At 43.7% G+C, this 10820-nt stretch overlaps 2 protein-coding genes across 2 annotated transcripts; one reads left to right on the top strand and one right to left on the bottom strand.

The window, feature by feature from the left end:
* Positions 1–687: 687 nt before the first annotated feature.
* Positions 688–6650, top strand: MED31 (mediator complex subunit 31). The gene is made up of 4 exons (XM_006031300.3): positions 688–700; positions 1016–1093; positions 2213–2309; positions 4314–6650. Exons 1-4 carry the CDS (start codon positions 688–690, stop codon positions 4504–4506), a joined length of 381 nt encoding a protein of 126 aa, XP_006031362.1. The 3' UTR covers positions 4507–6650.
* A 1514-nt stretch (positions 6651–8164) lies between these two features.
* TXNDC17 (thioredoxin domain containing 17) lies at positions 8165–10814 on the bottom strand. The gene is made up of 4 exons (XM_006031285.1): positions 10664–10814; positions 10330–10411; positions 9271–9346; positions 8165–8435 (listed from the first exon to the last, which is right to left on the bottom strand). Exons 1-4 carry the CDS (start codon positions 10803–10805, stop codon positions 8367–8369), a joined length of 369 nt encoding a protein of 122 aa, XP_006031347.1. The 5' UTR covers positions 10806–10814; the 3' UTR covers positions 8165–8366.
* Between the last annotated feature and the right edge of the window lie 6 nt (positions 10815–10820).

Raw genomic sequence — 10820 nt, 5'->3', positions numbered from 1 at the left:
GCCCCCACAGATCCACACAGAGGCAGGGAGCCACCCTACCTCCCTGCACCCCCCCGACTAGCTGCCTACAGCTCTGTCTGACTCCTGGTTCCAGGGTCACATTCATCGCCCTGGCTGGGCAGTGCCTGCCCCTGCCCCACTCCTTCCCTCACTGTGGAGACCTTCATGTGCCCCCCTGGTGTGCCACCCTCCTCTGCCCCCCGACTTAGTGTCAGTATCGGGTTGGTATCGGCCAATATGGCTGGTTAATAATCAGCCATTGGTATCAGCCAAAAAAATCTTTATCAGTGCAGCCCTACCCTTTATTAGTTAATTGTTGCTATAGTTAACATAAGGGTTCCCTATTGGCTGAGGTCTTTAAATCGGTGATTTTCAACCTTTCTAGACTCAAGGTACCCTTCCGTAACTTTTGTGAATTGCACTGCACCCCACTTCAAAAACTAATTTATTTCAGGTCTTATCTCCCTGCAGAGGGACATGGCAGTGGGGGTGGGGGAGTGGCTGAGTCTTTAGTCTGAGTTTATCTACTCATCTCCTCACATCTCATTGTCACCCTTCAAAGAGTCATCCCCCCTTGAAATGAGAATCACTGCTTTAAATCAAAACTGGTCTCTTTCCAGAGGTAACCCATGTCTCAAGCTCTTGTTAAAGTCTTGGTGCAAAATTAGAGAGCAAGGTTTTCATGTCATGCAGGTAAGAGGTAAAAAATTGCTAACATTCAAAGGGAAAACTAAATGCAGCTTTCATTAGCTCCTGGTTCTGCAATGTGGTCATTTAGTAGTCATTTTCCCCTTTCAATTTCAAGGCCACACACGATTCTTTTGACACACAACTTTTAAAAACTGGTAAGAGCCATTTTTCAAAATGAATCTGAATCTTTTTGGGGAATACATTGCTTGTTTCTTACTGTCTCAGTTGAGCAACATAATCTGACATCAGATCCTTAATAGCTTTTTCCTAGTTATGGTCTTCGTAGATTGAGCTTCCTTTTTCTGATCTACTTCCTCTGTTTCAGATGATACTGGAAATCGACTTCGCTTCCAGCTAGAGTTAGAATTTGTCCAGTGTCTGGCAAACCCAAATTACCTCAACTGTAAGTAGTTGAAATTTCAACTGTGGGTACGTGAAAAATTAATATTACAGTAAAAGTCCTGTTATCCATCATTTTACTAACCAGAATACTCCGTTAACCGGAATTTCGGCCAGCCAGCCAGACACGGTGCTGGGGTGGGGAGGGAAGCTCGCACGTGGTGGCCGCCACTGCTCCCGCCACCACCCAGTGCTGCCAGCACTTCGTGTTCGGTCGAAACATCCACCCTGTGCTGCCGCCACTCTGGCTGCCACCACCACCTCCTCCCTGCTTTGCGTCCAGCCAAAATGTCCACCCTGTGCTGCTGCCACCCTTACCACACCCCCCTGGCCAAAAACTGTTGGCCTCAGGTAACCAGAATTTTTAGATACCCAGCACCTCCCCGTTCCCCACTTGTGCTGGATAACAGGGCTTTTACTGTTGTTACCTGTATTTCCTATTCCTGGAATGCATAATAGAGGGAAGGGGAGCAATACAAAAAAAGGGGGCTGAATTATTTAACCTAGTGATAATATGAAGTTTGCTTAATTCATAAAATTCCTTTGGCCAAGTAGGAATGGGTTTTTTATTAATAGGCAATGTTCTATTTTGTGTAACAATTACTTTAATTTATGAATTGCATGCAGGTGCCTTGGTAATAGATGCCAATATGAATATCTAAGTAAATTGCTAAAAGCCATGGGAATATATCAAGGAGACATTTAAAATGTATCCATGGGGATAGTGTCAACTTGAAATTTTTATTTAAAAATAGTTTCAGGTGCAGGTACTGTACCCACCCTGAAGCTCTCTACCAGTGTTTTATTATTTTACAATCAATATTTCCTAGTTTTAAAACGTTGCATATGCTTTTATTACTGGGTAAATGACACACACCAAAAGGGGAAAGTATCAAATTCCTTGTGCCCGGAGTGCTAGCCATATGCAGAATAAACTTACCAGAAACAAGGAATACCTGTTCAGCTTTTCATTACAATTCTGATTTTTGTAACAAGAGTTGATTTAAAAAAAATAGAAGTACTCTTTTAACAACAGATGCTGCTTCTGGGTGGCGTGTAAATTTGTTTGTGAAATTTTAGCAGTCATTTCCTTTTTTACATTTTTATTTGTTTCTTGTTTTAGTTCTTGCACAGAGAGGATACTTCAAAGACAAAGCTTTTGTAAATTATCTTAAATATTTACTTTACTGGAAGGAGCCTGAATATGCCAAATACCTAAAGTAAGTGTTTATATTATTTTGCATTATGCCATATAATAATGTGATAAATACCTTACAATGTGCACTATATAACAGTACACCGATATTTGATTTTCATGTGTAGTTTTAATTCATGTTTTGATTCACCCATAATCCAGGCATCAGAACAGCTTGTGTATATATAATTTTCTGGACAAATGGGTAGGACTTTTCCCACTAGTCCTGCCCTTACTTTGGTATCCTGTATGAATTGCCTTAGCACTTGCTGATAGCTAATATTATTCTTGGACATTTTGGTGCTGTAAAGCATGAGACAGTCTCAAAAAACACATTTGCAGAGTTGTTAAGCAACACCAAAAAAAGTATGAGATTTTTTGCATACTTCTTAACAGCCTTCTCTAAGATTAACAGCCTTAACAACTTTCTCTAAGATTTTGTGAAAGCTGATCTTTCTAGTTCTGTTTTACACACACAGTTCAGAAACTGAATACTGTTATTGGCTGGATCCAGATGTGCAGGCATGCGTGGTTTGTGGCACTGCAACCCTCTTTACAGCGCCACAAACAGCATGAGTTGCACATTAATTTCCAGTGCTGGGGCAAAATTTGCTACCAGGATTTCCCAGTAGCAAAAAATAATAATAATAATAATAATAATAATAATAATTTAAAAAAAAATCCTGGAAAAAAGCAGTGCAACCTGTGCCAAAGTGGCAAGCACTCTAAGCTGCCTGCTCCCCTGTCTCTGCGCACTGTGGAGCCCCTGTGCTGAGGCACCCTGTGTCTCAGCCAGCCACTCCCCGGGGAAGCAGGCAGTCCTGGGATGGCTTCTCTCCTGTCTCCGTGTGCTTCAGTGTGGGGGCTCCACTGCGCTGAGGCCTGTGGAGCCCCTGCGCTGAGGTACACTATGCCCCAGCCAGCTGCAGAGCAGCTGGCTGAGGTGCAGTGTGCCTTGATGGGGAGCAGGCAGCCTTCAGCTTGCTGGTTCTGTCTCCACATTCCTCAGCATGGGCGGCACCTCTGCACCGAGGCACATGGATCCCCCGTGCTTAAGCACACTGTGTCCCAGCCAGCTGCTGCCTGCTCCCCCGCCTTGAGGCACACTGTGCCCCAGCCAGGTGGGGAGTGGCTGGCTGGGGTGTAGGGTGCCTGAATGCGGGGATTCCACAGTGCACACAGATTGGGGAGCCTTGGGCTGTCTGTTTCCCCCGTCCCTGCTCCCTGGCTGGTCGGGGCACAGGATGCCTCAGCACAGGGGGAGGCTAGCCCCTGCTGAGACACTCCGTATCCCAGCCAGCCCTCCCATGCAGCATATGGAGCAGTGGAACAATGTGTCCTGCTGCAAAGCACATGGGCAGGGGCGTGCACTTTGGCACAAACTACTTGTAGGCACGCCCCTGTTTGTGTGTGCCGGGCCATAGAGTTGATGCATAGTAGCTTATATGAAAACTGACTACCCATACAAGTGTAATGCCCAAAGTGAAAATTGTATTGGTATAATGGTTTGATTGGACTCCCTGTTTCTCACTGTGGAGGCTGAAAGTATTGGCAGCATAACTGATATCTTTAGTGTGGTGTGGCTTATAAGAAAGTAAATAAACAGATAAACCTAGAAGCCCTGTATTTGATGGTGGTGCTACTTTTCTTTTGTAAAATAATTCATGTTATCTTAATTCATATTATCATTATGAATGGCTTGAATTCTAATGAGCAGAAGCGCCTCAGATTTTGTAAATATCTGTGTTGGTGGTTTACAACCAGACACCTTTTCATTTGCGGACCCCTAAAAAATGTAATTGTAAGTTTGGGTATTTGCAAACTAGATCATAGTCATCTTTTGCAGACCCCTTGCACATAGTCTTTGGACCTCCAGGGGTCCACTGACCACAGGCCAAAAAACATTGATCTACGTATTAAAATTGTAAAATAATACATTGGAAATATGTTAGTAAAATGACATTAGATCTAGCAATGGTCTGCCATATAAAAGTTTGAATTAAAATACACCTGTTTGTTTTTAATCTAGGTATCCTCAGTGTTTACACATGTTAGAGCTGCTTCAGTATGAACACTTCCGTAAAGAACTGGTAAATGCCCAGTGTGCTAAATTTATTGATGAACAACAGATTCTTCACTGGCAACATTATTCGCGGAAGAGAATGCGTCTTCAGCAGGCACTAGCAGAACAGCAACAACAGAACAACACTTCAGTCAAATGAAAATTCTGGATAACCTGTGGCAGCATGAACTTCACATTGGTTTATAGTTTGAAGAAAAATAGACTGAATTTTGTAGGTTTGGTCTTAGGGATGTACATAATGTGTGTATGTGAATAGAAAACTTTTTTTTTTGGTTACTGAGTGACCTTTTTCTAGGAGCAACTTGTATCCATTTCAGTGCGGTGTAGCTGATATGTATTTTGTAGTAACGACAAAGTCTTAAGATTAACTGCAGACTTACATCTCTGTTGATGGATCTGCTTTGAAATTTTAATAGAGTTATTTAAGCGCCTATCACGTGGGTATCAAAGCCATGTAATCGCATGTGTTACAGAAAACCTTAATTGTGAACATGCCCATCTTGAAGCAAGGCTGTGGCTATGACTGCTGCTGTACTTTTGTTAATGATTCCTTGTCTAGTGCTGCTGTTTTTGCCAACGTTTTAGCAGAGGAAACCAAATTTACAACAGCTAAAATATTTGTTCAGGGAAGGGAGGTTTCTAGCACTGTTAAGTGTAAAATTTATCAGTGGAAAAGAACCCTAATATCTATTCCAGGAAAATTTAACGTATTAATTTAGACCGCTAATAGTTGGCAGAATTTATAAAGGCTGTTCTCAGGTAGTTGCTTCTCTGAAGTATGTTGCTGGTATTTCAGAAGGTAGAGAAGCATTTATCTTTAATGCAGCTGGTTTGGGAACCTTTCAGCTTCTTGTAGGTTCAAAGGAGGCAGGCATCTAATAATTGTACATAATAACTCAACTACTGAAGGCAGTTGTCAAGGATTTTATCCTTTTTACCCTGATGGAAGGCATATTTGATAACAAGAATTGGAGGAAACTGGTCTTAATCTTAAAAGAGATTTCTCTGTGATGTGATAGAAGCTAGGATGATTCATGGCAAAAGGTGTGAGAGTATTTTGTCTTGCCTAAACTTCTAATGTGTTTGTGCTGTGCAGAAGTGGGTGGAGCTTTGTTTTGAAGGAAAGGTTAAATGCAGGCTGGATACTTTCCAGTATCTGACTGGCTGTCCTCAGTAACACTCTTACAAAGCCAGAGTAAAATACTGACAACCCATTCTTACATTAGCAATTAACTGAACAAATTTTCAGATTCAGTGTGCTATAATGCATATTCCTGTTCCTACCACTGTGGCTCTGTGAAGTGATCTTTGCACCAAAGAGCAGCTTGATATTCAATTTTCTATTCTTTATTATTCCGCATCATGGAATAACTTATTTTTAACCTTTCAAAATAGTAGTGACCACGGTATGTAGAACGAGATTGTTGGTCTTGCGTAAGCAGCTTTCTATGCATTAGTAAAACAGGCATCCAGTTGCTTCTAGAATAGTGGTGCTCAACCACCAGTCCACAGATCTGCATCATTTTGTCCACTCCTCCTCACAGGTTCAGCAATTTGGGGGCAGAGTAATGGCAGCATTACTTGCTGCTGCTCTGCTGCCAAATTGCTGGACCTATGAGGAGCCCTACAGGCTGGCTAATGTCACCCTGCACATGGGGTTGGGCTGGTCACACCTACAGATCAATCCCATGTGGGATCTGGTTTGTGGGCCAACCTCATGTCACTTGTCTGGCTATTAAGTTGAGTACCACTGTTCTAGAAAACTCATGCTAGAGCACTAGAGAAAAAAAGTCTGGGATAAAAAATCATCAGTTGACTTTGAGTGAGCTGTCACTTCATCTATCATGATTTGGGGCATAAGCTTATTAACAGTCAAGGTTCAGTCTTGCTGATTATTCATTTTTTAATTTCAAATAGTTATATTGTGCTCTCCAGCTGTATCTAGGCACCCTGAATATTTCAATAAATTAATCTTGAGTGTACAACTATAGTATGTTTTCATGATGCGGGGTAGTATCATACTTAGTACCGTGGAATGAATTCTAGAGGAGCTATGCAGTGTTTCTGCAGAGTAGGCTGCTCTCCCCTTGCATTTTGACTTAATTGTATTCCTTTCCTTTAATAACTGTAACTTAATTTTTTAAGTAGAGAATCTATAAGCAAATTTCTTGGGGAAACTCTTTTGAGAAGATCATCAAGGAGCACACCTGCGATGGGCCAGCAGCAGAGATGATGCTCAAGGGCAGCCAGCACGGTTTCATTAGGGGCAGGTCCTGTCAGATCAACCCGATTGCCTTCTACGATCAGGTCACAAAAGCATTGGACACAGATATCGCGGTGGATATAGTTTTTCTGGACTTCAGCAAGGCCCCTGACACTGTCTCCAACCCCATTCTCATAAAAAAACTAGGTGACTGTGGCATTGATGCCTACAGTCAGATGGATTGCAAATTGGCTGAAGGGTCGTATTCAGAGGGTAGTGGTAGACGGGTCTTTTTTGACCAGAAGGGCTCGGTCCTTGGGCCCGCACTGTTCAATTTCTTTATTAGTGACTTGGATGACGGGATAAAAAGCCGCCTGTTTAACCTTGCTGATGATACCAAGATTTGGGGTAAGGTGGGCACGCTAGTAGGGAAGGACAGATTACAGCAGGACCTGGACAGGTTACAGGGGTGGGCTAACAAAAATAGGATGGGTCTCAATACTGACAAGTGCAGGGTGCTGCACATGGGCAGTGGGAACCAGCAGCAGACTTATAAGCTGGGAAACTCCCTTCTTGAGAGCATGGTGGCAGAAAGAGATCTTGGAGTCATTATTGACTCCAAGATGAACATGGGCTGAAAATGCGAGGTCACAGTCAGTAGGGCTAACCGTACCTTGTCATACATCCACAGATGCATCTCAAGCAGGGCCGAGGTGATCCTCCCCCTCTATGCGGCACTGGTGAGGCCGCAGTTGGAGTACTGCGTCCAGTTCTGGGCGCTGCACTTCAGGAGGGATGTGGACAGTACTGAGAGGGTCCAGAGGAGGGCCACCCGCGTGATCCGGGGACAGCAGGGCAGACCCTACAAAGAGGCTACGGGACCTGAACCTGTTCAGCCTTCACAAGAGAAGGCTGAGGGGGGACCTGGTGGCCATCTATAAACTCACCAGGGGGGGCCAGCAGGGCTTGGGAAAGACTGTTCCCCCTTGTGCCCCATGGGGTAACAAGGGATAATGGCCATAAATTGTTAGAGAGTAGGTTTAGACTAGACATTTGAAGGCACTACTTCACAGTCAGGGCGGCTAGGATCTGGAACCAACTTCCAAGGGAAGTGGTGCTGGCTCCTACCCTGGGGGTCTTTAAGAGGAGGCTTGATGTCTACCTGGCTGAGGTCATTTGAGTCCAGTTTTCTCTCCAGCCCAGGGCAGGGGGTCAGGCTTGATGATCTACAAAGTCCCTTCTGACCTTACTTCTATGAATCTATAAAGTTGGTAAAGTTACTGTATTTGTGTATATTACTGCTTAATGTAACTGTTCTTGTAAAAGAATGAGCTACAGTTTGACTTTTACTCCAAAACAGCTAGTATCTGACTATGGTCACAAGTCTTATTAACTAGGTTGATTAACTCCTTAGTTAAAACCTATTTGCATGTCATTACACTGAACAGGGGAAAAATAGTTAATTTTGTACATTCACCATTTGGGAAGTGAAACCATATAGGGTTAAGTGTTTTCTGCCTATTTCTCAGACATCTTTTATATATAGCAAGCCATATAATTAACATTACTTTTTCCAAAGAGACTGATACACGGGTTGTTGCAAATGAATTTAATTCAGCAAAAGCATAGATTACAGTTCCTTAGTGTTTCACATTCCCCTCACATGATCTGCACCCAGAATTTCATGATATGTGTTTTGGCCAGCAGATGAAATTGACACTGTAAAATCTAACTACAGTCAGAAGATACAAACATCCAGTTTCTAGATAAATGATTGACTACTGAAGAGTCCAGACTTAATCTTCAGTAAACAACATGCGAACAAGGTCTGCCTTAAAACATTCCTCTTCTACCAGCTTCTGAGGCTGCAAAAAAGAATTCAAATTTATCTTTCCAGAAAAGGTAAATTAAAGACATTTTGAACAAGTTCCTTGCACAAGAGGTATTTACTAGCTATGCATGAAGACTACTGTAGTGTTCCATAAGCTGGGTTTCCTTCCACTTTGTCTAAACTATACAGGGCATGCAGAGATCCTTTCCTTACAAAGTTAAAATACCTTCATGTTTGCTATTCACTAGCTTCCCTGCTAGTCTGTTTTTAAATATGCTGGTTTACAAAGTACAAATGTTCAAGATGCCATTCCTTCAGATTCGCACAATTTAGAGTTAAACCTTAACTTGCCAGAGAATGATCTTGTTTGTTGGTTTACTGTACCAGCATTTTAGCTCTGGAGATCACTTTTAATCAGCTTCGGTCAGAAGTAGTAATTTTGTTATCACTTGTTCTACTTCAAGAGCATCTAGTGGTTTATCTTGTCTAGAGAGGAGGAACTGAACTGCATATTATAGATTGGAAAGCTACCTTAATTCTTCAGCTGCGTTCAAAACCCTTCTGAAAATCTGGCCGCAATTGTGGATGCTCCGCTACACTGAGTATGAATGAGCTTTAGTAGTTTCTCCATGATCACTAGTACAAGCAGAACTACAGAAAGAGGAATAGTCTGTACTGACAGATATTGAAACAGTGAATTAGCTGCAGGGGAGGAGATTAAAGTGTTCTTAACTGTTTGCTCTGCTCTAGACAGCTCCACAGAACACCGGAAGTGTTGTGTGCAGAACACGTAGTTCAAACTGACAAGATCTAACAGGTTTTTCACTTAAACATGGCATAAATTCAACCATGTAAGAGAAAGTACTTACAGTCCCATATTTAAGTAGTGTAGGCACTCCAGTTAATTTCAGATTCTTTCTGAACTCGTTGTTAGGATCTTTCCAGCTGTTTAGAAAAAGAACAGTTAAGCTAAAGTTTTCTAACATTCCACCTGCCATTGAAACAAAAGGAGTTTCTGTTTTCTTGGCGCGCTGCCTGATTTGCATATTGCTAGTATACAGAACGAGCCCAAAAGACCGCAGTGGAGCACCCTCTGCAGGTTTAAGCCATCATAAAGTGCAAAGCTCATACAGGCAGTCCTCGACTTATACGTTTATAAACTGACACCCTGTTTCAACTTTATGACATTTCGACTTTACAACGCTTGATCTGATGTGGCGCCACGCCAGTGAACAAGTTCGCTGCTGCATCGCTCATCTCCCTGGAGGCCATCTGAACAAACTTCCTTGGACGCTTTCTTTAAGAAAACAGATGAGACTCCAGAAAAACCTGCAGCCAAGACTCCTGAGAAGACTCCACCCAAGAGCCGTTCAAAGTGTCCAGCAAAGTCACTTCAAAGAAGTCCTTCCAAATCAACATGACTGCTGTTTACGATACAAATACATTAACGTAGCTATATTACTCATCAACAATTTATTGAGTGCAAAATTCTGGGGTATTTTTGGTGACAATAGGGCATTGGGCCTTGGTTCAGGAACCAACCCCTCATTTATAACATCATTTCTTATGAGAAAATCGGTTCCGAGTTACAACGTTTTGACTTAAGACGCGGTTTTCAGGAACCGATTGTATCGTAAGTCCAAGGACTGCCTGCGCTCCTATTAAGAGGATAAAAAGCCAAGAAGGCGTAACTTTTCAAGTTCGATTGCGTTGCATTGCTTTAGAGGTACGATCCTACATTATAAAAGGAACTGATTTTTGGCAGTTTGTCGTGACGAAGATACAGATCGTTAACTTGAGGCCTACACCAGCCCAGGGCTTGAGAGAAGAAAGACACCTCTGGGATCGAGCGGGTGTGTTTCGCCTAACGCCCTGGTTATCCGGGCACAAAGCAGCAGGGGCAGTTAGCAGGAAGCACCGGTACTTACTAGGCTCTGTCTCCCACTTGACAGTAGATGAATATGGATCCTTCCGGCATGTTGTGCAGTTCGCCCCGTATCACCGGTTCAGCTAAACGGTATTATTGAGAGCGTTAATGTCCTACCTCTGAGATAAAACCGCTCCTATCGCCAGCGAGCCCGTCTGTCCGCCTCCCGCCCCAGCCGCACCGGTCCCCCGGAAGACGACCATGTCACGTAAGGCCCCTCTAGACCCTCGGGTGCGCATCACCCGTCCACGCTGCGTGTGCAGGGACCCGGCATCCTCTCCCCTCCCCTCCCGCCTTATTGCTGGCGCAGGGGGCGAGAGCCGGGCGGGCCTCACCCGTGACGCAGTCCGGGCACCAGCTGTGGCCCGCGGCGTCCTTGTCGCCGCTGAAGAGCACGAAGATGGGCCGGCCGTGGTGCTGCTGCGCCGTCCGCGCGAACTCCGCGTAGCCGCGCACCGGCTTCTCCTCCCAGCCCATGGCGCCCGATCTGGC

The sequence above is a fragment of the Alligator sinensis genome, unplaced genomic scaffold (assembly GCF_000455745.1).
Source record: "Alligator sinensis unplaced genomic scaffold, ASM45574v1 scaffold714_1, whole genome shotgun sequence".
In the NCBI taxonomy this organism is placed as follows: Eukaryota; Metazoa; Chordata; order Crocodylia; family Alligatoridae; genus Alligator; species Alligator sinensis.
Note: the sequence above shows the minus strand (reverse complement) of the source record. Positions and strands in the feature narration are given on the sequence as shown.